General features: G+C 45.3%; 1 protein-coding gene across 6 annotated transcripts in view; it reads right to left on the bottom strand.

The window, feature by feature from the left end:
* Nucleotides 1–27,045, bottom strand: part of LOC106611330 (DNA (cytosine-5)-methyltransferase 3A) — a 61,725-nt gene that overhangs the window by 13,991 nt on the left and 20,689 nt on the right. For 4 of the 6 annotated variants that reach the window (XM_014211429.3, XM_045723655.2, XM_045723653.2 and 1 more), the window contains exons 5-12: nt 23,646–23,689; nt 22,642–22,788; nt 7,061–7,312; nt 6,442–6,600; nt 6,086–6,193; nt 2,194–2,350; nt 1,331–1,480; nt 765–809 (exon numbers count right to left, since the gene is read on the bottom strand). In XM_014211429.3, coding sequence (XP_014066904.3) covers nt 765–809; nt 1,331–1,480; nt 2,194–2,350; nt 6,086–6,193; nt 6,442–6,600; nt 7,061–7,312; nt 22,642–22,788; nt 23,646–23,689 — 1,062 coding nt within the window. Of the gene's footprint in view, nt 1–764; nt 810–1,330; nt 1,481–2,193; nt 2,351–6,085; nt 6,194–6,441; nt 6,601–7,060; nt 7,313–22,641; nt 22,789–23,645; nt 23,690–24,775; nt 24,908–27,045 lie in introns of those variants that run through there. The other 2 variants (XM_014211424.3, XM_045723657.2) reach the window with 2 other exon arrangements.

Below are 27,045 nucleotides of genomic sequence, written 5' to 3'. Positions count from 1 at the left end.
AAGGATGCAATATGCAATATGCCAATATGGGATAGGATAAAGTAATCCTTCTAACCCCCCCCTTAAAAGATTTAGATGCACTATTGTAAAGTGGTTGTTCCACTGGATATTATAAGGTGAATGCACCAATTTGTAAGTCGCTCTGGATAAGAGCGTCTGCTAAATGACTAAAATGTAAAATGTAAAAATGATATAAAATAGTCACTTTGTTCCATTTGATGCCTACTGAACACGACCCTGGCTACCTGAACATGAGCCTGGCTGTCTGAACATGACCCTGGCTGTCTGAACACGACCCTGGCTGTCTGAACACGACCCTGGAAGTATGTACACAACCCTGGCTGTCTGAACATGACCCTGGCTGGCTGAACACGACCCTGGCTGTCTGACCCTGGCTGAACACGACCCTAGCTGTCTGAACACGATCCTGGCTGTCTGACCCTGGCTGAACACGACCCTAGCTGTCTGAACACGATCCTGGCTGTCTGACCCTGGCTGAACACCACCCTAGCTGTCTGAACACGACCCTGGCTACCTGAACATGAGCCTGGCTGCCTGTACACGACCCTGGCTGCCTGTACACGACCCTGGCTGTCTGAACACGACCCTGGCTGTCTGAACACGACCCTGGCTGTCTGAACATGACCATGGCTGTCTGACCCTGGCTGTCTGAACACGATCCTGGCTGTCTGACCCTGGCTGAACACGACCCTGGCTGTCTGAACACGACCCTGGCTGTCTGAACACAGAGACAGAACACTTACCCTCTATGCTTCTGCACTTCTGTCTCACTTCATACACGAGTCTCTCTGGAAACAGACAGACAGTTTCAGATCAGGATATGATATGCATGTTTGTTGTATCATTCGTAGGGGACGACATGTTTACGGTTGTTTACATCTGCAGACAGATACATCTTTACAGACATCTTCAGGATATGTAAAAAAAAAAAAAATTATCTGCAGACATACTTCCTCCTACCCCTCCATTTGCTTTAAATATATTAAATAGATCTATCTACAATATAAAGTGTATTATAATGAGAGTTAGGCTGAGTACATTTATAACAACTACATAAAAGATAGATAAGCGCTACATAACATTTACCAGCTACATAACATACAACACCTACACTCATTAACAGATTTGATGTGTTAACCCTTTGACTTCTAGTACAAGCACCTGCTACCCTGTCACCACACACACACACACACACACACACACACACACACACACACACACACACACACACACACACACACACAGCCCCGAGGAGGAAGTATATAGGGGTCACAACCCCTATTTAAGACACTTAAAGGAGCCGCCTTACCTCTCGTCCCCTCGTCAATCATCTCCTTGACCTTGGGTTTCTCGGCTGCTGTGCTTTTGCGAGGCTTTTTGGCTGGAGGGGGCGTGTAGGCTGCCGCCTCTGGCTCCACCCAGACGTCAGGGTACACCTCCTTATATGGGTTACGCTCCTCTGGTGGGTGGGGCATATGAGTAAGACAATAAACACCTCTGATAAGCAGAGGAAAACAGAGTACTTCCAAAGGACAACCCAAGTCAGATTCTTTATTTCCTCATTATGTGCCATGTTAGCTGTAGTGTAATACATCTAGCATATGGTGTAGAAATTGAGCTTCTGCTTTCTTTGTGGCGCTCATTTCGGTAACACTTTACTTAAAGCCTGCCGGTATATTGGATTATTACTTGTTTATAAGCGTGTAGGTAGGTAGGGGCGGTAGGTAGCCCAGCGGCTAAGGAGTTGGACCTGTAGCCGCAAGGTGGCCAGTCTGAATCCCGGGCCGGGCGCTGGAAAAAAGGGGGGAATTGATCTGGCAACTGGAGGGCTGCTGGGATCACATCCTAAAGACATTCCCCAACCGTTGGGCCCTTGAGCAAGGCCCTTATCCCCACAACATGCTCTCCAGCTGCAGTCTGGCCCTGTACTTCTCTCAACTGTGTGTGATGTGTGCTGTCTCGTGGGAGTTGAGAACGAAGCAAAAGACACATTTCCCTTGGCTAATGTAACGTGGACACTACAATGGTATTGTAGGTATGAGTCTTCATGTCTTATTAAAAGGGTTATAACATGGTATGAGCTCCTCTTGCCTTCAGGTGGCTCTAAGCTCAGGTGATTTCCAATATATTCACTACAAATCATTGTCAAATAAACATGAAACTTGAACTTACCTTCTGGTGGCTCTAGGCCCTTGGGCCCGGTGGGTTGGAAGCCTGTCACAGCCCAATCTATCATTTGGTTGTTGTGTAGATCCACTGACTTGGAGGTGTCTGTCTCATCGCTCCCTGGACAGGCAAGGAAGGTTTTGCCTGCTCGGGTGCTAGCCACCTGCAAAGAGACATGACCTGTCAGTGTTACCATCATTTCATCGTGTGTGTGTGTGTGTGTGTGTGTGTGTGTGTGTGTGTGTGTGTGTGTGTGTGTGTGTGTGTGTGTGTGTGTGTACAGTGGGGTCCAAAATGATTGACACCCTTGATAAAGATGAGCAAAAATGACTGTGTAAAATGAATAATTAAAATACTGAGCTATATTGTATGCAAACATTTTTGGGGGAAATTATATTATTTTATACTAATACAATTGCTGTGTCTTGTTTAAGAAGTAAAACAGCTCTATTTTCATGTCATTAAACAAATGTAAACGCCTGGAGTTTGCTAAAAGTCATTGGAACTTGGATTGGAACTGGTGCTTTGGTCAGATAATATGAAAATAGAGCTCTTTGGCCATGCACACCAGTGGTGGGTTTGGCGTCAATGAGAACGGATCAGTAGAAAATAACCCAATACCTACTGTAAAATATGGTGGTGGATCTTTGATGTTATGGGGCTATTTTGTTTCCACCGATCCTTGTTAAGGTCAAGGGCATCATGAACTTTACTCAGTGCCAGGACATTTGAAACGTTGAAAACGTGTGGTTTGAATTGAAGAGGGCAGTCCATAAGCGTAGACAAAGGATATCAAGGATCTGGAAAGATTCTGTATGGAGGAATGGTCTAAGATCCCTCCCAATGTGTTCTCCAACTAATAAAACATTTTACAAAAGGCTCAGTGCCATTATCCTCACAAGGTGAGGTATTGAAAGGTATTGAAAATGGGGTGTCAATACATTTTACTCCCATTTTTTTTTTTTTAATAATTGTATTAGTATAGAATACTATAATTTTTGGGAGCATACAATATAGCTCAGTATCTAAATTGTTTATTTTATATAGTCATTTATGCTCGTCTTTATCAAGGGTGTCAATAATTTCGTAGCCCACTATATGTACAGCGCATTCGGAAAGTATTCAGACCCCTTCCCTTTTTCCACATTTTGTTACGTTACAGCCTAATTCTAAAATGGATGGAATTAAACAAGTTCCTCATCAATCTACACACAATAGCCCATTATGACAAAGTGAAAACAGATTTTTCAAAGTTTCTACAAATGTATTAAATATAAAAAACAGAAATGCATTTGCTTTGACACTTGAAATTGAGCTCAGGTGCATCCTGTTTCCATTGATCATCCTTGAGATGTTTCTACAACTTGATTGGAGTCCACTGTGGAACATCCAATTGATTGGACATGATATGGAAAGGCACACACTTGTCTATATAAGGTCCCACAGTTGACAGTGCATGTCTGAGCAAAAACCAAGCCATGAGGTTGAAGTAATTGTCCATGGAGCTCCGAGACAGGATTGTGTCGAGGCACAGATCTGGGGAAGAGTACCAAAACAAGTCTGCAACATTGAAGGTCCCCAAGAACACAGTGGCCTCCATCATTCTTAAATGGAAGAAGTTTTGAACCACCAAGACTCTTCCTAGAGCAGGCCGCCCAGCAAAACTGAGCAATCGGGGGAGAAGGGTCTTGGTCAGGGAGGTGACCAAGAACCCGATGGTCACTCTGACAGAGCTCCTCTGTAAAGATGGGAGAACCTTCCAGAAGGACAACCATCTCTGCAGCACTTCACCAGGCCTTTATGGTAGAGTGGCCAGACGGAAGCCACTCCTCAGAAAAAGGCACTTAACAGCCTGATTGGAGTTTGCCAAAAGGCACCTAAAGGACTCTCAGACCATGAGAAACAAGATTCTCTGGTCTGATGAAACCAAGATTGAATGCCAAGAGTCACGTCTGGCGGAATCCTCACACCATCCCTACGGTGAAGTATGGTGGAGGCAGCATCATGCTGTGGGGATGTTTTTCAGCGGCAAGGACTGGGAGACTAGTCAGGATTGAGGGAAAGATGTAACAAAGTACAGAGAGATCCTTGATGAAAACCTGCTCCAGAGCGCTCAGGACCTCAGACTGGAATGAAGGTTCACCTTCCAACAGGACAATGACCCTAAGCACAGAGCTAAGACAACGCAGGAGTGGCTTTGGGACAAGTCTCTGAATGTCTTTGAGTGGCACAGCCAGAGCCCGGATTTGAACCCGATCGAACATCTCTGAAGAGACCTGAAAATAGCTGTGCAGCTCCCATCCAACCTGACAGAGCTTGAGAGGATCTGCAGAGAAGAATGGGAGAAACTCCCCAAATACAGGTGTGCCAAGCTTGTAGCAATAATGTAAAACAATAATGTAATCCATTTTAGAATAAGGCTGTAAGGTAACAAAATGTAGAAAAAGTGAAGGGGTCTGAATACTTTCCCAATGCACTGTATGTATGTATACTAGCAGGTATTTACATTGACATTTTAGTCATTTAGCAGACGCTCTTATCCAGAGAGATTTACAGTAATAAGTCATTTAGCAGACGGTCTTATCCAGAGAGATTTACAGTAATGAGTCATTTAGCAGACACTCTTATCCAGAGAGATTTACAGTAATGAGTCATTTAGCAGACACTCTTATCCAGAGAGATGTACAGTAATGAGTCATTTAGCAGACGGTCTTATCCAGAGAGATTTACAGTAATGAGTCATTTAGCAGACGCTCTTATCCAGAGAGATTTACAGTAATGAGTCATTTAGCAGACGCTCTTATCCAGAGATTTACAGTAATGAGTCATTTAGCAGACCCTCTTATCCAGAGATTTACAGTAGGTATTATAAGCCTCTGTCATTACTACAGAGTACACCTTCTTGGAGCCATTCTATAGTAATAATAATAATAATAATAATAATAATATTTTGATGAGTATTATACACATGTGTGAATTAGAAATGTGTTTTTTACACATCCCAACTCCCCATGTGACTCCCTCGGTGAGCGGATCACGGCCAGGGTCAGCCATTATCAACACCGGACCTGGAGCCAATTAGGGTTAAGGGCCTTGCTCAATGGCACATCGGCATCACCATTCTAGAGGTTTTGATGCCTCTTTCAACAGTCTATGGCAGGGGTATGGCTTACTAAGAAAAATTTCCAAAAGGACTAAAGGACTAATCTCTTTTTGATCTTAGTTGCTGGTAAATTTGGAGTGTTCAAAATTATTATAAGTATGTTCTGGCCCCCCGAAAATTCCTCTCAGACAAAAATCGGCCCCCGCGGCTGAATCTAGTTGCCTACCCATGGTCTATGGTTTTGAGATGTGCAGTATCTTTGAGCTATCCCCCCCAGCGCACAAAGCTGGTTGACATGACATTATCACAATCAAACTACAACCATTACAATGTAATTATAATCCATTACAACCAGATTATAATCAATTACAACGAGATCATAATCCATTACAACAAGATCATAATCCATTACAACGAGATTATAATCCATTACAACCAGATTATAATCCATTACAACCAGATTACAATCCATTACAACCAGATTACAATCCATTACAACCAGATTATAATCCATTACAACCAGATTATAATCCATTACAACCAGATTATAATCCATTACAAACCAGATTATAATCCATTACAAACCAGATTATAATCCATTACAACCAGATTATAATCCATTACAAACCAGATTATAATCCATTACAACCAGATTATAATCCATTACAACCAGATTATACTCCAGGCCTAGTTGTGAACTGGTAATAATGACGTAATTTCAACTAGTTTAACCCGCTGTGATGGGAAATGACTGAATACTGTGAATGAAACAATGAAAGCTAACCCCGTACTGACCTGTAGCACCTCGTAGATGGCTTTCTTATACATGGGCTGCTTGATGAAGGTGGGCTGATGGAAGGCGTTGGAGAAGGAACTGAAAGGCAACAGTTTCTCTACACACACCTGTACAACACAACATTGTCATTGATCTTTTTAATTTATTTTTTAACTAGTGGAACAGAAATGCTGTTTATAACGGGTGGTGTTCAGTAGGGTACACTGTAGCAAAACGTTTTAAAACAGAAACTGAAAATGACTGTTTCTTATTGGGCAAATTAATCCAGGTAGTCCCTTCCAGTTCCACTCTGTTTTCATCATTAGTGCCTACCTGAACACAACACTGTTACCCTGTTTTACAGTTTTTTACTCACCACTGAGAATTTTCCGTCACCGAACCACATGACCCATCGTGTCCCCTCGGCAGCTCGGCTGCGTCCGGTAATCCACCAGGAGACAATACGACCAGGCCACCAGGAAAACCCCCTCAGCTTCCCCCACACCAGCTCCCCAATGCCGAAATCCCGCCCGTCCTACAGGACAACAACAACAACGGTCAACAACAATAACACCACCAGGGGTTCCAGAGTGGGCAGCAGTCTAAGGCACTGCATCTCAGTGCTAGAGGCGTCACTACAGACCCTGGTTTGATTCCAGGCTGTATCACAACCGTCCGTGATTGGGAGTCCCATAGGGCGGCGCACAAGTGGCCCAGCGTCGTCCGGGTTGGGGTAGGTCGACATTGTAAATAAGAATTTGTTCTTAACTGACTTGCCTAGTTAAATAAAGGTTAAATAAATACATAAAAGGAGAACCCCCTCAGCTTCCCCAACACTAGCTCCCCAATGCCAAAACCACACCTGTACTACAGGGATCATCACATACCCATACTAACAAACAACAATGTACTCACTGAACTATCAGTCAGTGTCTGGTGGATGACCGTCTGCTAAATAGTATACATTATATGTAATTGCTACACCGTGTGTTTACCTCGTACTCCGGCTCAGTATCGGCAGGCTTGGGGGATGTCTTGTCCCCTCCTGCCATGGGGACAGGTTCAGGTGTGGTGGCCACAGTCGGGGACGCTGGGTCCGTGGGCTGCTGTTGTTGTTGTTGTTGTTGTTGTTGTTGCTGGTGGGGTGTGATGACTGACACCTCTTCTTTCTGTTGTGGCTCAGGCTCCATCTCCTCATGGTCCTCCATTAAGTTCAACACTGACACCAGTTGGGCTTTTTTCTCTGCCTGAAACACCATAGAGACATGGGACAGGGAGAGGTCACTTATCTCTGCCTAAAACACCACAGTGCATATATGTGTGTGTGTGTGTGTGTGTGTGTGTGTATACACATTTTTGCATGGGTGGCCCAAGCGGGAATCGAACCCACAACTCTGACATTGGAAGTGCCATGCTCTACCAAGTAAGTCACACAGGGATGAAGAGGCAGCTACATGTACAGTTCAGCGCATTTAAAAGTTCATATTTCAAAACACCTTTCTGCAGAAAGTTTAATGCAGTGGTTCCAAAACTTTTTTGGTACACGAACCCATTTTGATATAAATTTTTCTTGTGACCCCACCATGTAAAAAAAAAGAGTTATGTAATCAACGGCCAATGTTTACTTCTTTAATTGGGGCTATGACAATTTATTACAAATCAGCGTGACAGTACTTTTGACAGTATTTCGACCTGAAGGAAGTATGGTTTGAAGTGAATTAAATGCATTAGAAAGGTATTGGAAAGTTCAGAAGATCATCAGCCAATAATTTTCTTTGTAGAAAAGAAAATCATTATTGATGATGTTACTTTACCCCTCACTGATTTAGTGCCTAGTCTAAATCTTTCCCCCTCAGTCTGATTTAGTGCCTGGTCTAAATCTTTCCCCCTCAGTCTGATTTAGTGCCTAGTCTAAATCTTTCCCCCTCAGTCTGATTTAGTGCCCGGTCTTAATCTTTCCCCCTCAGTCTGATTTAGTGCCTGGTCTAAATCTTTCCCCCTCAGTCTGATTTAGTGCCCGGTCTTAATCTTTCCCCCTCAGTCTGATTTAGTGCCTGGTCTAAATCTTTCCCCCTCAGTCTGATTTAGTGCCTAGTCTAAATCTTTCCCCCTCAGTCTGATTTAGTGCCTGGTCTTAATCTTTCCCCCTCAGTCTGATTTAGTGCCCGGTCTTAATCTTTCCCCCTCAGTCTGATTTAGTGCCTGGTCTAAATCTTTCCCCCTCAGTCTGATTTAGTGCCTAGTCTAAATCTTTCCCCCTCAGTCTGATTTAGTGCCCGGTCTTAATCTTTCCCCCTCAGTCTGATTTAGTGCCTGGTCTAAATCTTTCCCCCTCAGTCTGATTTAGTGCCTGGTCTAAATCTTTTCCCTTCTTTTCTCTTCAGTTTCTCTCGCGACCCCATTTTCATATCAGTCAACCCCACATGGGGTCGCGACCCCTAGAATGGGAAAACACTGGGTTAATTGGACAAACTCTCTGCAATTTCATTAGCAATCATCTGACAATAACACATGTAATGAAATACATTTCTTCATGTATTCTTGGACTCCTGAGTGGCGCAGCGGTCTAAGGCACTGCATCTCAGTGCTAGAGGCGTCACTACAACACAACCGTCCTCGAGTCCCATAGGGCGGCGCACAATTGGCCCAGCGTCGTCCAGGTTCGGCCGGTGTAGGCCGTCATTGTAAATAACAATTTGTTCTTAACTGACTTGCCCAGTTAAATAAAGGTTAAAAAAATATATATATATGTATTTTACATCCACTTTGTAGCTAACCTAACATAGCAGGCATAAAGGAAATGCCTGAAACTTGATCCCCTACATACTGGTCTTGACGGGAAGAAAAAAATGTTGGGGAGGTTCTCTTCTATACTGTTCAACCAATCCAGTAAATGTGGAGGAGGAGTTAAGACGGAGTGTCTCCTTGTTAACGTCCAAAAGAGGAAGTTGTGTCACAGGCTCTCTTGAAAACTGGAACGTCCAGTTGTTGGGGACTCGACAGAGGCTACTTTGCAGCAAACGTCTTATTTACATCACTACAATACTGGTTTTCAATTCTCAGAACTGTACAGCAAAGTCTCCCCTCAAGACTGCACACAGAGAAGCCAATCATCAGAAGGATCAGGAGTCAGGAATACACACAGACAAGCCAATCACCAGTAGGATCAGGACTACACACAGACAAGCCAATCACCAGTAGGATCAGGAGTCAGGAATACACACAGACAAGCCAATCACCAGTAGGATCAGGACTACACACAGACAAGCCAATCACCAGTAGGATCAGGACTACACACAGAGAAGCCAATCACCAGTAGGATCAGGAGTCAGGACTACACACAGAGAAGCCAATCACCAGTAGGATCAGGACTACACACAGACAAGCCAATCACCAGTAGGATCAGGACTACACACAGACAAGCCAATCACCAGTAGGATCAGGAGTCAGGACTACACACAGACAAGCCAATCACCAGTAGGATCAGGACTACACACAGAGAAGCCAATCACCAGTAGGATCAGGAGTCAGGACTACACACAGACAAGCCAATCACCAGTAGGATCAGGAGTCAGGACTACACACAGACAAGCCAATCACCAGTAGGATCAGGGCAGGCTACACACAGACAAGCCAATCACCAGTAGGATCAGGACTACACACAGACAAGCCAATCACCAGTAGGATCAGGAGTCAGGAATACACACAGACAAGCCAATCACCAGTAGGATCAGGACTACACACAGACAAGCCAATCACCAGTAGGATCAGGAGTCAGGACTACACACAGACAAGCCAATCACCAGTAGGATCAGGACTACACACAGAGAAGCCAATCACCAGTAGGATCAGGACTACACACTGAGAAGCCAATCACCAGTAGGATCAGGAGTCAGGAATACACACAGACAAGCCAATCACCAGTAGGATCAGGACTACACACAGACAAGCCAATCACCAGTAGGATCAGGACTACACACAGACAAGCCAATCACCAGTAGGATCAGGACTACACACAGACAAGCCAATCACCAGTAGGATCAGGACTACACACAGACAAGCCAATCACCAGTAGGATCAGGAGTCAGGACTACACACAGACAAGCCAATCACCAGTAGGATCAGGACTACACACAGACAAGCCAATCACCAGTAGGATCAGGACTACACACAGAGAAGCCAATCACCAGTAGGATCAGGAGTCAGGACTACACACAGACAAGCCAATCACCAGTAGGATCAGGACTACACACAGACAAGCCAATCACCAGAAGGATCAGTGTGTTTCACACATTCTAGCAGTGAACTGACCTCAATGGGTGTAGCATTTCAATATCAACAAGAGTCAGAGAAAAGTAGCGTAAATTGGGCCTACCTAATGTTTACACAATTATGGTTAAAGAGCAGGAATATGGTAATTATAGCCGTGAACTACTAGATAAACCAGAACAGATCTCCCTTGAAATGTAGGTATTTTGACCACAATGGGACAACCTGGTAAAATAAAGGTTAAATTAAGACAAATAAAAACCAGATTCTAGAACCGTGCCATTCTAAACTTGTATAAACATTATTTTCTCAGTAAAAGTCTACTCTGTTCATCGATACAAAAGCAAACAGGTTTCTCTTCCAAAACAAGAATAAAGGAAAAATCCACTCCAAAAATATATTTTGGTATTTTTTGCATTAATAGAGGCCCTAAATATTTTGCATGTCAGCAGCCAAGTTTTCACTTGCCACCTCAAAACCGGATCATCATGGTGTGGCAAGTGACATGTTGCTTCTTGAAAAACCTATAACCTGAAAACTTGAGTGCTGACATGCAAAACATTTTCGGAATGTACTGTATCAATCGTGGACAAATTATACAATTATTAAAATATAGTTTTTGAGTGGATTTTTCCTTTAATGCTAACCTGTATAAATAGCCTGTATAAATGACCTATATATCTGAATAAAGATACAAATCCTATACAATACTTAAGTGTCCACTGTCTAGCACTGGTGGCTGTTGACACAATACAAAAAGAAAACTGTAGCCCAATAATGTTTCTACCCTGTTGTTCTGCTGCCATGTTATCCTGCTACCATGTTGTTCTGCTGCCATGTTGTTCTGCTGCCATGTTGTTCTGTTGCCATGTTGTTCTGCTGCCATGTTGTTCTGCTACCATGTTGTTCTGTTGCCATGTTGTTCTGCTGCCATGTTGTTCTGCTGCCATGTTGTTCTGCTGCCATGTTGTTCTGTCTGCCATGTTGTTCTGTTGCCATGTTGTTCTGTTGCCATGTTGTTCTGTTGCCATGTTGTTCTGCTGCCATGTTGTTCTGCTGCCATGTTGTTCTGTTGCCATGTTGTTCTGCTGCCATGTTGTTCTGCTGCCATGTTGTTCTGCTGCCATGTTGTTCTGCTGCCATGTTGTTCTGCTGCCATGTTGTTCTGTTGCCATGTTGTTCTGCTGCCATGTTGTTCTGCTGCCATGTTGTTCTGCTGCCATGTTGTTCTGCTGCCATGTTGTTCTGTTGCCATGTTGTTCTGCTGCCATGTTGTTCTTCTGCCATGTTGTTCTGTTGCCATGTTGTTCTGCTGCCATGTTGTGCTTCTGCCATGCTGTGCTACTACCATGCTGTGCTTCTACCATGTTGTGTTTCTACCATGTGGTGCTGTTGCCATGTTGTGCTGCTGCCATGTTGTGCTGCTACCATGTTGTTCTGCTGCCATGTTGTTCTGCTGCCATGTTGTGTTGCTGCCATCTTGTGTTGCTACCATGTTGTGCTGCTAGCATGTTGTGCTGCTGCCATGTTGTGCTGCTGCCACGTTGTGCTGCTAGCATGTTGTGCTGCTGGCATGTTGTGCTGCTACCATGTTGTTGTCATGTTGTGTTGCTACCATGTTGTGCTGCTAACATGTTGTGCTGCTGCCAGGCTGTGTTGTCATGATGTGTTGCTACCATGTTGTGTTGTCATGTTGTGTTGCTGCCATGCTATGTTGTCATCTTAGGTCTCTCTTTATGTAGTACTGTGTTGTCTCTCTTGTCGTGATGTGTGTTTTGTCCTATATTTTTATTTAAAAATATATTTTTATCCCAGCCCCCGTCCCTGCAGGAGGCCTTTTGCCTTTTGGTAGGCCATCATTGTAAATAATAATTTGTTGTTAACTGACTTGCCTAGTTATATAAAAGGTTAATTAAATAAATACAATTGAAATATCTGCTGACCAATAGCATCTCTCTATGTACTATATCTGCTAGGCTCTGACATCTCCAGGCAGTAGACAGAGGGAGAGTTCACTGGGTTTTGGTACCTGACACTGAACCAATCACACAGAGAGGACGAGAGAGAGGCCCTACAGCCCCTCTCACACTAAATTCCCAACAGCTGCACTCATCCTACTGCAGTCTGCCACTCTCTCTCTGTCACTTTCTCTCTATCTCTATCGGGTTCTCTCTCTCTCCCTGTCACTTTCTCTCTCTCTCTATCGGGTTCTCTCTCTCCCTGTCACTTTCTCTCTCTCTCTATCGGGTTCTCTCTCTCCCTGTCACTTTCTCTCTCTCTCTATCGGGTTCTCTCTCTCTCCCTGTCACTTTCTCTCTCTCTCTATCGGGTTCTCTCTCTCCCTGTCACTTTCTCTCTCTCTCTATCGGGTTCTCTCTCTCTCCCTGTCACTTTCTCTCTCTCTATCGGGTTCTCTCTCTCTCCCTGTCACTTTCTCTCTCTCTCTATCGGGTTCTCTCTCTCCCTGTCACTTTCTCTCTCTCTCTATCGGGTTCTCTCTCTCTCCCTGTCACTTTCTCTCTCTCTATCGGGTTCTCTCTCTCCCTGTCACTTTCTCTCTCTCTCTATCGGGTTCTCTCTCTCTCCCTGTCACTTTCTCTCTCTCTATCGGGTTCTCTCTCTCTCCCTGTCACTTTCTCTCTCTCTCTATCGGGTTCTCTCTCTCTCTCCCTGTCACTTTCTCTCTCTCTCTATCGGGTTCTCTCTCTCTCTCCCTGTCACTTTCTCTCTCTCTCTATCGGGTTCTCTCTCTCCCTGTCACTTTCTCTCTCTCTCTATCGGGTTCTCTCTCTCTCTCCCCTGTCACTTTCTCTCTCTCTCTATCGGGTTCTCTCTCTCTCCCTGTCACTTTCTCTCTCTCTATCGGGTTCTCTCTCTCTCCCTGTCACTTTCTCTCTCTCGCTATCGGGTTCTCTCTCTCTCTCCCTGTCACTTTCTCTCTCTCTCTATCGGGTTCTCTCTCTCTCTCCCTGTCACTTTCTCTCTCTCTCTATCGGGTTCTCTCTCTCCCTGTCACTTTCTCTCTCTCTCTATCGGGTTCTCTCTCTCTCTCCCTGTCACTTTCTCTCTCTCTCTATCGGGTTCTCTCTCTCTCTCCCCTGTCACTTTCTCTCTCTCTATCGGGTTCTCTCTCTCTCTCCCCTGTCACTTTCTCTCTGTCGGGTTCTCTCTCTCTCTCCCCTGTCACTTTCTCTCTGTCGGGTTCTCTCTCTCTCTCCCCTGTCACTTTCTCTCTGTCGGGTTCTCTCTCTCTCTCCCCTGTCACTTTCTCTCTCTCTATCGGGTTCTCTCTCTCTCTCCCCTGTCACTTTCTCTCTCTCTATCGGGTTCTCTCTCTCTCTCCCCTGTCACTTTCTCTCTGTCGGGTTCTCTCTCTCTCTCCCCTGTCACTTTCTCTCTGTCGGGTTCTCTCTCTCTCTCCCCTGTCACTTTCTCTCTGTCGGGTTCTCTCTCTCTCTCCCCTGTCACTTTCTCTCTATCTCTATCGGGTTCTCGCTCCCTCTTCCTGTCACTTTCTCTCTCTCTATCGGGTTCTCTCTCCCTGTCACTTTCTCTCTCTCTCTATCGGGATCTCTCTCTCTCTCCCTGTCACTTTCTCTCTCTCTATCGGGTTCTCTCTCCCTGTCACTTTCTCTCTATCTCTATCGGGTTCTCTCTCCCTCTCTCTCCCTGTCACTTTCTCTCTCTCTCTCCCCTGTCACTTTCTCTCTGTCGGGTTCTCTCTCTCTCTCCCCTGTCACTTTCTCTCTCTCTATCGGGTTCTCTCTCCCTGTCACTTTCTCTCTCTCTATCGGGTTCTCTCTCCCTGTCACTTTCTCTCTCTCTCTATCGGGATCTCTCTCTCTCTCCCTGTCACTTTCTCTCTATCTCTATCGGGTTCTCTCTCTCTCTCTCTCCCTGTCACTTTCTCTCTCTCTCTCCCCTGTCACTTTCTCTCTGTCGGGTTCTCTCTCTCTCTCCCCTGTCACTTTCTCTCTCTCTATCGGGTTCTCTCTCCCTGTCACTTTCTCTCTCTCTCTATCGGGTTCTCTCTCTCTCTCCCTGTCACTTTCTCTCTCTCTATCGGGTTCTCTCTCTCTCTCTGTCACTTTCTCTCTTTATCGGTTTCTCCCTCTCTCTGTCTCTATCGGGTTCTCCCTCTCTATATCTCTCTGTCTCTCTATCGGGTTCTCCCTCTATCTCTCGATTTCTCTCGCTCAGTCGCTGTCTATCTCTTTCTCTCTGTTGATCTCTCTCTCTCTCTTTGCCTTTCTCTTTCACACACAGTATATATCTCTCAAAACACACACACACACACGTGAAAACCCTTCCCTGCACTTATTCCAATGCTCTGGTGCAAAATCTTTCTCAGGTTTCTCTCACACTATGAGTGTCCCAGGGCTGAGTGTAGTGTATCAAATAGTGGGTGCTTATATTTGTCCTGTTTCATTTCATGTACAAGTGGGTAACCTGTACAAATGTGAGGTGTGAAATGGAAATGGGATTTTTGCATATGCCAACTCCCCCTGAGACACCTTCGGAGAGATAAGGAGAGGGCTGGGAACAAACCCTAAGCCCCCGTCTGAGTCCCTTCCCTGTCTCCCTCCCTGCCTCCCTCTCTGCCTCCCTCCCTTCCTCCATACAGTAGGCCCTCAGGGAGAGGGGGTGGATGGGGAGGGGCAGGTGAGGCAGAGCAGAAACATGTGGTGTTCAATCAAGAGGCTCTGCTCTAGTTTATAAATATCTGCAGTAAGTAGTGGATGACTGCCTGGTTCAAAGCCCTCCTCAACCATATGTGTTAGTGTTGGTTCAGCTGGCTCAGCTAAAGGTTATACAGGAGGCCGGGGATTTGATGTGTAGAGGAGGGAAAATGTGTCCTGTAAAAAAAATTACTTTAAACACTCTTCTAAGTCTATGATGGTAATAAACTTTTTACTAGGTATTAGTTGAACACAGGAGTCAGGGGATGAGCAGAGTATAGAGGTGGTGTCCTCTTGGACGTGTGTTAGATTTAAACAAACTTGTGAATCAAACACACTGATTTAAACACTCTGAATCAAATAAACGTGTTAATCAAACACACTGATTCTAACAAACTTGTGAATAAAACATCCTGATTCAAATAAACGGATTCAAACAAACTTGAGAATAATACACACTGATTCAAACAAACAGATTCAAACACACTGATTCAAACAAACTGATTCAAACACTCTGAATCAAACCAACTGATTCAAACAAGCTGATTCAAACAAAATCCAAATATATTATCTACTTATAGTAATAAAGTTTTACTATGTTTTCTTGTGCAGTCAAATAATTGATTTGGTGCCAAGATAATTCCTGGCAAGTCAAATCTGTTACAAGTGCACCTGTTGATGCTGTGGACACAGTATGGCACAACAAAGGAATCTCTGCTAATCACTGACTGGAAAAATACAAATAAACTGACTTCAATGGGTTCAGACTCATTGCTAATGTAACAGGCCATCTGGTGGGACTACAACACAGTAAGTTACAGGTAGATTTTAAGGAAGTGAGGAAAACGTATGCACTCACTACTGTAAGTCGCTCTGGTTAAGAGCGTCTGCTAAATGACCATTTTTTAAAATATAAACGGAAAATCCTGTAGGCTACTGTACAGTACTGTTACAAATGTACTGTGGTGGCCATCTTGGCACGTTTTGGGGGAGTAACTGCTCTCTCCAGGGTGCTGTTAGTGGGTCATTTATCTTCAGAATCAATGGAAAACTGACTCTACCAAACACTGGTGGGGGAGGAATAGAGTACAGGGGCTATAAGAACCAGATATTTGTCTCTGGCCTTTTTCCCAGTTGTAAATGCCCCCTTTTGGGGCCTCTCTCTCATGTGAGTGTGCAGCTACACCAGCCAGGCAGCCTGCAAGACAGGCTCTCTAGATCCACAGGAGAGAGAAAATAAAACGCAAAGGAGGTAGTGGAGAGAGAGAGAGAGAGCGAGAGAGAGAGAGACAATGCAGTCTTTATCATTTTACACACGCTGCCTACCACTGACAACTTCAGAAATACCAGCTAGCTAGCAGTACATATAAAGTGTGTGCCAACTCAGAGATCAACATAAAAAATGACACCATGCATGGATACTAACAATAAAACCACTAGGAAGGAAAAGTAGCTACTTCTGGTAAATGGTATCTTTGATGTTAAAAACATCCTGAGTGTTGGTATAATGTACCATACAGACATGCTGTCCTATACACTGAACTTGTCTCAAATATATACAGTACTGTACTGCACACAGGAAAGAAGGCAAACATAAGCAACAATGAAGAAACGACTAACTGCTAACTGTTATCAGCTAACTGTTATCAGCTAACTGCTAACTGTTATCAGCTAACTGCTAACTGTTATCAGCTAACTGCTAACTGTTATCAGCTAACTGCTAACTACTAACTGCTAACTGTTATCAGCTAACTGCTAACTGTTATCAGCTAACTGCTAACTACTAACTGCTAACTGTTATCAGCTAACTGCTAACTGTTATCAGCTAACTGCTAACTGTTATCAGCTAACTGCTAACTACTAACTGCTAACTGTTATCAGCTAACTGCTATCAGCTAACTGCTAACTGTTAACTGTTATCAGCTAACTGCTAACTACTAACTACTAACTACTAACTGCGCCTGGGAGAGATTGGTAGGTTAGTAGTTAATCGGTGGAAAAGCCCTCCATTCCTCTGACTGACTTCCTGACTGTAGAGACATGTTGCGGAAGACAACGTCTCTTGTCACGTGTTTGTTGTTCAGTACTCCATGAGGCCCCCAGGACAAATATAGAGTGATGGAGTTCCTAGTCAGATAATGAGAGCTGCTTCTTATTCATAGACTGGCTCTATAACAGTTTCCACACATGTAGGCCTATGCTTTTACTTACTTATAGTACCAAGGGCTAGGTTATTACTGCAGTAGCTACAGCGTTACTATACAGATATAATAGCAGCTTCATGTCTAGTGTTACCAGATGAAATAGACAACTACACGGTTACTATACAGGTATAATAGCAGCTTCATGTCTAGTGTTACCAGATGAAATAGACAACTACACGGTTACTATACAGGTATAATAGCAGCTTCATGTCTAGTGTTACCAGATGAAATAGACAACTACACGGTTACTATACAGGTATGGTCAAGGATTTGACCAAGTCATTTCTCTGGAACAAAGATCTCCAACACGTCTACTCTGTAGTCAGGAACATTGAATTACTGTATACTGTATGACCAACTGGGTTGGTATTTGTAAAGCATTAATAAAACACAACCATTTGTTTCCCCACACAGGAAGAAATCAATGGGGATTCGCAGAAAGATGTAAGCTAAAATTAATATATACACCACACACACACACACACACACACACACCACACACACACACACACACACACACACACACACTGGGGGTCACACACACACACTGGGGGTCACACACACACACAAAGACGCCATCTGGTCCCCATTGTATTGGGTCCTTTTAGGAGACAATTAGGAATAATATTACAGGGTCAGTCATGAATACATGAACAGAGTTCACTATGAATCCACAAGTGGTATTGTTAAAACTGCCACCTGATGAGCTTGGTTAAATTACTTTCAAAAGGACTTGAAAAGCTTTTAATCATCTTACAAGGAATTTCCATTAAGCATATCCCCCCCTTCTACTTACTATGCCTGTAATATGTGGTTGTCCCACCTATTTATCTTAAGATGAATTCACTAACTGTAAGTGGCTCTAGATAAGAGTGTCTGCTAAATGACTACAATGTAAAATGTAGACTTAGAACAGTCCACACGACAGAGAGAAGGGTTGGGGCCTAGCACTGAACTTCCTCCCAGTTCAACCGGTTCAGATATTCAGTCTTTACACTCCAAACTCCACAGCTGCTAAACCATCTGTCAGAAACATGGGTATAATGCTTTTAGAACTATTCTAATCTATAGTGGATGGCTGATAATGTACATAAAAGTCTAATGTATTGTGTAAGCAAGTAGCTTATCTAAACTGGGAAGAAAACCAAAACCCCTGGGGAAAAAATAGTAAAAACACAAGACTAACACAGCTAATGTGTGCATTAAAAACTCTTAGTGTTACTGCTGTAAAACAGGAAACAGTTTATGCACATTCCCCCCTCAGGATCACATTATTCTCGTAAAAAAAGAAAAAAAAGAACGTTTTCTCTGCACTTGTGAAAATCACCGCTTTCACTTTCCTTTCATAAAGAGACCGTTTCCCTTTAAGCTGCCAAGAGACAACAGATGGGCAGTAGCAACTCTAGTGGAAATACCTGAAGTCAGCTTATTCCTCTCGCTGTATGCGGGTTCATCTCTAATGCACGCTCTCCACCACAATGTTAGCAAACAAATAATGCAATGCACATACCCATACACGCCGGCACACAATCCTTTTAATCCAATGTGGGGGCTGAAATTTGTTTACCCCCACTCCTGGGGTAGAGGAGATCACTCAATAAAAATAAAGAAAGAAGCATGAACATTTCTTTGTCTGGAAATTCAGGGTCAGGTGACTGAAGACAGGAATTCTGGTTGGCTAAAGAGGACTTGCAAAATGTTGGCAGACAGCCAAGAGGCTGCCTTGCAAACAGGGCTGGAAATATGCTGCAAACCTCATCTTCATCCTCATATCCATAGCTGGGGCTGGGGGAGGGGTTATGAGAAGAATGAGGGGCGGGAGGAAGGAGAGAAAAGTCCACGGTAAGACAAGAAAGGCACTTAAAAAGAGTGATCCCTCTCTCTCTCTGCGAGAAATGGAAGAACAGAGTAGAAAGGAATTGGTCCCCTTTAAGCTAACCCTTTCAGTTCAGACAGCTCCTTTCCTTCTCAGTCAACTCCACAAACACGGTGAACCTGATGCCTTGTCCCCAGTAGCAGCAACAACAACAGCCAAACCAGCCAGCTTCTTCTTTACCTCTTCTGTTTAGTCCTGGGAAAAGGGCTGCTGCAATGCCATCACAACAAATCCATCCTTATGCTAATGTTATCACAAAGAAATAAAATGTATATCACAATATACTGACTATTTCTTCTAACACATGTTTATTTCTATGCAATGCCCTCTTTATGTTATCTTATGATTTTTAAAGCCGCTAGTTGAAAGAAAATCTGCTTCTATATTTGTGAAATGAGAGCTGCTGTGCCTAACCTCAACTGCCTGTTTCTGTGGTTCTTTACCACGTTTCACTCGCCAGACCCCAGCATGTCCTGCTAATTTGCAAATAATTCCCCCCACCAGACACTCTTATGGGTTCTTCCCAAGCCTGCTCCAATGGCAGGGCTGAGGGCTGGAGGGGTGGGCTGAGAGACAAAATGGTAGCCCCCATCTTGTTGCCATGGACACAGCCACTCATTATGTAACAGTGACAGTCTCACTACAAGTTCTGGCCTTACTACCTGGAGTATTATAGTCTGATGTGAAGAGGGAGGGAAGGAGGGAGGGAGGGAGGGAGGGAGGGAGGGAAGGAAGGAAGGAAGGAAGGAAGGAAGGAAGGAAGGAAGGAAGGAAGGAAGGAAGGAAGGAAGGAAGGAAGGAAGGAAGGAAGGAAGGAAGGAAGGAAGGAAGGAAGGAAGGAAGGAAGGAAGGAGAGATAGGGAGGGTGGGAGAGAGAGAGAGAGAGAGGAGAGGGAGGGAGGGGAGAGCAAGAGAGAGAGGGAGAGAGGGAGAGAGGGGGAAGGATGGAGAGAAGGGGAGGGAGGTAGAACGAGAGAGGAGGGAGGGAGGGAGGAAGGAAGGAAGGAAGGAAGGAAGGAAGGAAGGAAGGAAGGAAGGAAGGAAGGAAGGAAGGAAGGAAGGAAGGAAGGAAGGAAGGAGAGATAGGGAGGGTGGGAGAGAGAGAGAGAGAGGAGAGGGATGGAGGGGAGAGCAAGAGAGAGAGGGAGAGAGGGAGAGAGAGGGGGAAGGATGGAGAGAAGGGGAGGGAGGTAGAACGAGAGAGGAGGAGGGAGGGAGGGAGGGAGGGAGGGAGGGAGGGAGGGAGGGAGGGAGGGAGGGAGGGGGGGAGGGGGGTGGTGGGAGGAAGGAAGGAAGGAAGGAAGGAAGGAAGGAAGGAAGGAAGGAAGGAAGGAAGGAAGGAAGGAAGGAAGGAAGGAAGGAAGGAAGGAAGGAAGGAGAGAGAGAGGAGGGGGTAGGGAGGTAGAGACAGAGGGGAGGAGGGATGAGTGAGAGGGATAGGGAGATAAAGATAGGGAGGGAGGTAGAGACAGAGGGGAGGAGGGATACAGAGAGAGGGATAGGGAGAAAGAGATAGGGAGGGAAACATTTCTAAGGATTTATGACATATTGTTTTGAAAAATAGTTATTAATGATCTGAAATGAAATCGCACAGCTTGAATAAGCAGTAGAGTACATTACATCACATTGGGTTAGTAGGAGTAGGAATGCTGTGTAGTCACATTCAGGAGGAGGCATGGTTTCAGAAACTACCAATGCAATAGCCTATTATAGGGATGTACATTTGGCAGCCACATTACTGCAACATAAACTATAATGAAGTGGTTGTAACAACAGAAGAACTTGCTTATTAGTCTCGATATTGTAAATTAACTTAATTAGTCTCAAGATTGTAAATTAACTTTATTAGTCTTGATATCGTAAATTAACTTTATTAGTCTTGACGTTGTAAATTAACTTGGTTTTCTCTCCTTAGTTTGCATTATTACTGGATTTCCAATTAGTTTATTACATGGCTAATAAACTTAAGCTCAATTTGGATTCAGGTGGAGGCTAGATTAGTCTTTAACTGGTGCAAGTCCATGCCTATAATGTGACTTTGGGCTGTATAGTGGGAACCAACCTGAGGCAACAAAGCACAAAAGTGAGCAACAACATAGCGGTCATTTATCATTGGTCAGTAATGGTGCCCTGAAGTAGGTCCTACAAAGACACAAAGACAGGAAGGAAACTGTGAACTCAACCAACCTACAAAAACAATGAAATAAATGGTATCTCTATGATATATCAATGACCTATCAAATACACTTGGCTGTGAGAGAACCCAACAAATACCGGCCCACTTTGCTGAGAATGCCCTGTCTATTGGACTCTTGGAATCTTGGTAACCCTGCCAGACAGCTCTGGAACATTTGTGGTCCCTGAAATCAGGTTTGAACAACAGGATGGCTAGAGAGGACTGGGAACAAATCATCTCCATAACAATTCAGGGCCCACTAGGGCTGAAACCCAATGATTCAAATCTTTGGAGTCAGCCCTAGAGCCCACACATAAGCCCCACAATTGTGAAAGATATCAACATCGGGCACATTTGGCACCCCCAGGGCACATTTGGCATCCCCAGGGCACATTTGGCACCCCCAGGGCACATTTGGCATCCCCAGGGCACATTGGGCACCCCCAGGGAACCCCCAAGACCCATTGGGCACCCCCAAGACACACTGGGCACCCCCAAGACACATTGGGCACCCCCAGGGCACTCCCAAGACACATTGGGCACCCCCAAGACACACTGGGCACCCCCAAGACACATTGGGCACCCCCACGGCACCCCCAAGACACATTGGGCATCCCCAAGACACATTGGGCGCCCCCAAGACACATTGGGCACCCCCTGGGCACCCCCAAGACACATTGGGCACACCCAAGACACATTGGGCACCCCCAGGGCACCCCCAAGACACATTGGGCACCCCCAAGACACATTGGGCATCCCCAAGACACATTGGGCGCCCCCAAGACACATTGGGCGCCCCCAAGACACATTGGGCACCCCCAGGGCACCCCCAAGACACATTGGGCACCCCCAAGACACATTGGGCACCCCCAGGGCACCGCCAAGACACATTGGGCACCCCCAAGACACATTGGGCACCCCCAAGACACATTGGACACCCCCAGGGCACCGCCAAGACAAATTGGGCACCCCCAAGACAGATTGGGCACCCCCAGGGCACCCCCAAGACACATTGGGCACCCCCAAGACACACTGGGCACCCCCAAGACACATTGGGCACCCCCAGGGCACTCCCAAGACACATTGGGCACCCCCAAGACACACTGGGCACCCCCAAGACACATTGGGCACCCCCACGGCACCCCCAAGACACATTGGGCATCCCCAAGACACATTGGGCGCCCCCAAGACACATTGGGCACCCCCTGGGCACCCCCAAGACACATTGGGCACACCCAAGACACATTGGGCACCCCCAGGGCACCCCCAAGACACATTGGGCACCCCCAAGACACATTGGGCACCTCCAAGACACATGGGGCACCTTTAAGAGTCAAACCCTGCCTGAGACGGTGGGTGGTACTGTACTCACCTCCATCTTCCACTTGGCCAGCCACTCCTCCCTGGTCCTCTTGCTAATGTAATATGGGTCACCGGCCTGGAAGGTTACTCTGGGCATGGGCCTCTGACGAAGACTGACGGAGCCACGCAGCCTGCCTGTTCCAGGGCCTCCAACTCCCTGTTTAAAGGGATACAAAGAACACCGGAATAAAGAAATTAACTAACGTACTTGTTTTCTGTTTGTTTGTTCTGCTTTTTCCATGGTTGTAGAGGAGGAAGATGACTCAGGCAAACAGTTTCATGCTATCACTGCTGAAACTGCTGGCTAGTACTGTTGCTAGTTAGCCAGAGAAGCAATATTTTGCTCTTTGTCTTTTTTGGGGTGTGGGCGGAGAGGGGCTGCGTGGGGGGGTGCTCCAGAAAAGGATGATGACTCATTGACAAAACTGCAGCCCAATGCAGACAATGTGTGACTGGTCAAACAGCAAGGAGCACAAACTGTCTCTTCCAGAGCCCTGGCAACCCACTATACTGTCTCACTCTCTACCAATCACAGCCTGGCTTGGCGAGCCTGCAGACGTCATTGGCCAACGCAAGGACCTTCCCATGTCGGACTGGGCACCAAGTGTATTTGATATCTCAGATCTATACGCCAATAGTTACCATTTCTTTCACAAGTCCAAGAGGTCATGATATTGTAAAAATGATATCGTAAAAGGAGAACAGCACTTCCCCCTAGTTCAGCATCATCGCCAGCTAACATCACCACCCCCAAAGGTCAGTCTGAAGAGGATACATCCCATCTCCAAACGTTTCCAGGAGGGTGTACTTGTCTGGACAGCAGTCTGAACGTTAGGCTAGATCCTCCATAGGATTGATGGAAGCATCGGCTGGAGGGAGATTCTACCATTGTTAAATTCATGCGAGAAGCTGGAGAAGTGGGCTGACTGATTGACTGGTTGATGGATGGATTGATTAATTCATTGATTGATGATGTAACACAATCCAGCATAATGAAGACAGTGGATGACTTACCTGGTTCTTGGCTGTATCACCTCCGTCCTCCTTCTGCTCCACATCTAGAGGGAAACACAGTGAGTGACACTGGAGCAATCATTCAATAACGTGTTCCTGTGGGCGAGCCAAAAGTCAGAGTAATCTCAGCAGATAGGAGACGAGAGAGACTACAGCCACAGTCACCTTGGCATTGACAGAGAAAACAAAGCCACTCAGCAACACAGGACCAATGGATCTCCTCAATCATTCATAAGAGTTCTACCTGACCCGTAGGTAGTCACTTGTGGGCTAGCTAAGCTTGTCACAATAGCCTGTCACCTTAGCAGCACATATAAAAGTCTGCCGGCTGGGTTAGAAGTCTATTCACCACATGGCATCATTGTCTTAGGAAAGTTAGACGTGTCAGAACGACGTAGCTGTCTGAAGACAATGTCCATGGCCCCCCGAAGATGACCTTAATTCACTCTGGTTCAGACTCTCAGCTGCCAGGTAGAAACTAAAGCCACAGGTAATTGAACATCCCTGTTGTAGGCCCTTTCCCAACATCCCTGTTGTAGGCCCTTTCCCAACATCCCTGTTGTAGGCCCTTTCCCAACATCCCTGTTGTAGGCCCTTTCCCAACATCCCTGTTGTAGGCCCTTTCCCAACATCCATGTTGTAGGCCCTTTCCCAACATCCATGTTGTAGGCCCTTTCCTGTGAAGTTCAGGCGCCTCAATGTGCTGAGGGACAGAGAATAGACAAGTGCAGGTGCTGCTGGTACAGTCAGTCAGCTAAAGAGATGGAGGCTGAGATGAGTTGATGCAACAGAGGTTTGGTGTGGTAAAACCATGATGAGGAGAGGAGAGGCACAGATGGTTGCTATTACCATAGCTCGTACCATTTCACAACCCCTCGCCACTAAGCAGAAAAAAACAACAACACACTGCTTCTCTTGTGTGACTAGGTCCACATAACATCTCTGCAGGGATCTCTACTCACTTGATGGAATTGAGCCAGTATGGACATGTGCAACACGAACTAGTCCATGCCTTTTTGATTACATGCACTCTGTTTCTGGAACAGTGTTGTTCCAACGACTTCACTGTAATAAAGTAGTAATACTTATAGTAGAAACAGAAGTCTCTCTCCAACAGCTTTCACACTCACCATTCACTAACATGGTCCAATCAGTAGGGCATCATTCACTTCCCAGGCAGCATGACTATGTACATCCACACCCAGCCTGACTGAACGTCGCTGGATGTTTCCTATCTACACCTCACCCCAAAGAAATATGTTTTGCATTTCCTGTTAGAGCACATGGTTCGATTAAAACTAGCTGTCTGTCGTGTGTGTTCGCGCGTGTGTGTGGGCATGTCTGTCTGTGTGTGTGAGTGTGCATGTGTGCGCATGTGTGTGCGCATGTGTGTGTGTGTGTGTGTGTGTCTGTGTGTACGTGTGTGTGCGTGTGTGTGTGTGTACGTGTGTGTGTGTGTGTGTGTGTACGTGTGTGTGTGTGTGTACATGTGTGTGTGTGTGTGTGTGTACGTACGTGCGTGTGTGTGTGTGTGTGTGTGTGTGTGTGTGTGTGTGCATGTCTGTCTGTGTGTGTGAGTGTGCATGTGTGTGCGTATGTGTGTGTGTGTGTGTGTGTGTCTGTGTGTACATGAGCGTGTGTGTGTTTGTTTGTGTGTGTGTGTGTCTGTGTGTACGTGTGTGTGCGTGTGTGTGTGTGTACGTGTGTGTGTGTGTGTGTACGTGTGTGTGTGTGTGTACATGTGTGTGTGTGTGTGTGTGTGTACGTGTGTGTCGTGTGTGTGTGTGTGTGTGTCGTGTGTGTGTGTGTGTACGTGTGTGTGTGTGTGTGTGTGTGTGTGTGTATGTCTGTGTGTGTGAGTGTGCATGTGTGCGCATGTGTGTGCGTGTCTGTGTGTACATGAGCGTGTGTGTGTTTGTTTGTGTGTGTGTCTGTGTGTACGTGTGTGTACGTGTGTGTGCGCGTGTGTGTGTGTGTGTGTGTGTGTGTGTGTGTACGTGCGTGTGTACATGTGTGTGTGTACGTGTGTGTGTGTGTGTGTGTGTGTACGTGTGTGTGTGTACGTGTGTGTGTGTGTGTGTGTGTGTGTGTGTGTGTGTGTGTGTGTGTGTGTGTGTGTGTGTGTGTGTGTGTGTGTGTGTGTGTGTGTGTGTGTGTGTGTATGTAGATGGAAAACTGCACCCTAAGCCGTAACATACCATACCTGGCCTGGAAATACAAAACCACACAGCCGTTGGTGGTGTGATAAAAATATACAGAAAAGGAAACTGACACACTTCCTGTAGGCTAAATGCTGCAGAAAATATACTTCCTCAAGTAGTAATAGTAATAAAATGTAGCTTAACCTATTCTCCACTAACAGTATGAACTTCAGAAACGAGGCTTTGTCCCAAATGGCACGCTGTCCCCTACACAGTGCACTACCTTTGACCAGGTCAGAAGAAGTTAAACTACATAGGGAATAGAGTGCCATTGGGGAAGCAACCTTGGGGCTTTCCCCACATATATGGCGGTGAATGAAATGAGTTCCTGAGGTCTGTAAGTCAGAGTGCCATATTGGCGGGGTTTGCACAACTCTTCTATTGGTTCCATTACACCAGGCAAGCTCAATCGAGCCCAGATAAAGGTTTTGAAATAGTTTTTTGAATAGTATTGAACCCAGGTCAGCTGTGATTACAAAGGCGTGTGATCCATTATGAAGCAGCATTGTTTACCTGCTTGCGCTCAGCAGAGCAGAGTTGAGGTTAACCAAGGACCATGGACACTACCCAACTGAAACAGCAGAAGACCAGGTCACTATGACTAATGACTTTTAACCACATTCAACTAGAATGAATACAACGGACGTCCCCATTCAAGTCAATGATGGCATAATGGGTGGACTGGCAGCCATTTTGTAACCATGCCAGGAAGTACAAGCAGGAGGTGTATCTTTCACACTGTGCTGTGATTTGTTGAGTCAACTCAACTGACATAACAACAAATACATTCCATTGCATGAGCTTCATGAGTTAACATCATTTTAATGAACATTCTACATTACCATGGAAATTATTGCATCAAAATACCAGGCAGCTATTGTGAGTGTAGCCATGAGTTTCCCAGGGTTACAGCTTCCAAGCCTGTTCTATTTCTAGAATACGTAGAGCAGCAAGAGGCTGAGGAAGGGAGAAGGTCCAAGGAAAAAGCTACTGACTCACATTCACAACAACAGTCTTTATAGCTATGAACCCTCTTGAGCAGTGTGCACATTTGTGGAACAGGGTTGATACGCCCCAACAAAAACAATACACTGTTTTCATATCAACCCTCAATATCGATTGAAAATGTAAAGAAATACTGCATGTAGCTGCTACACATCACAGGACGTAATGACACAACATTGAGAAACACAGAATAC

This window comes from Salmo salar, chromosome 09 (genome assembly GCF_965601325.2).
Source record: "Salmo salar chromosome 09, fSalSal1, whole genome shotgun sequence".
NCBI lineage: Eukaryota > Metazoa > Chordata > Actinopteri > Salmoniformes > Salmonidae > Salmo > Salmo salar.
This window is presented reverse-complemented; position numbering and strand designations above follow the sequence as displayed.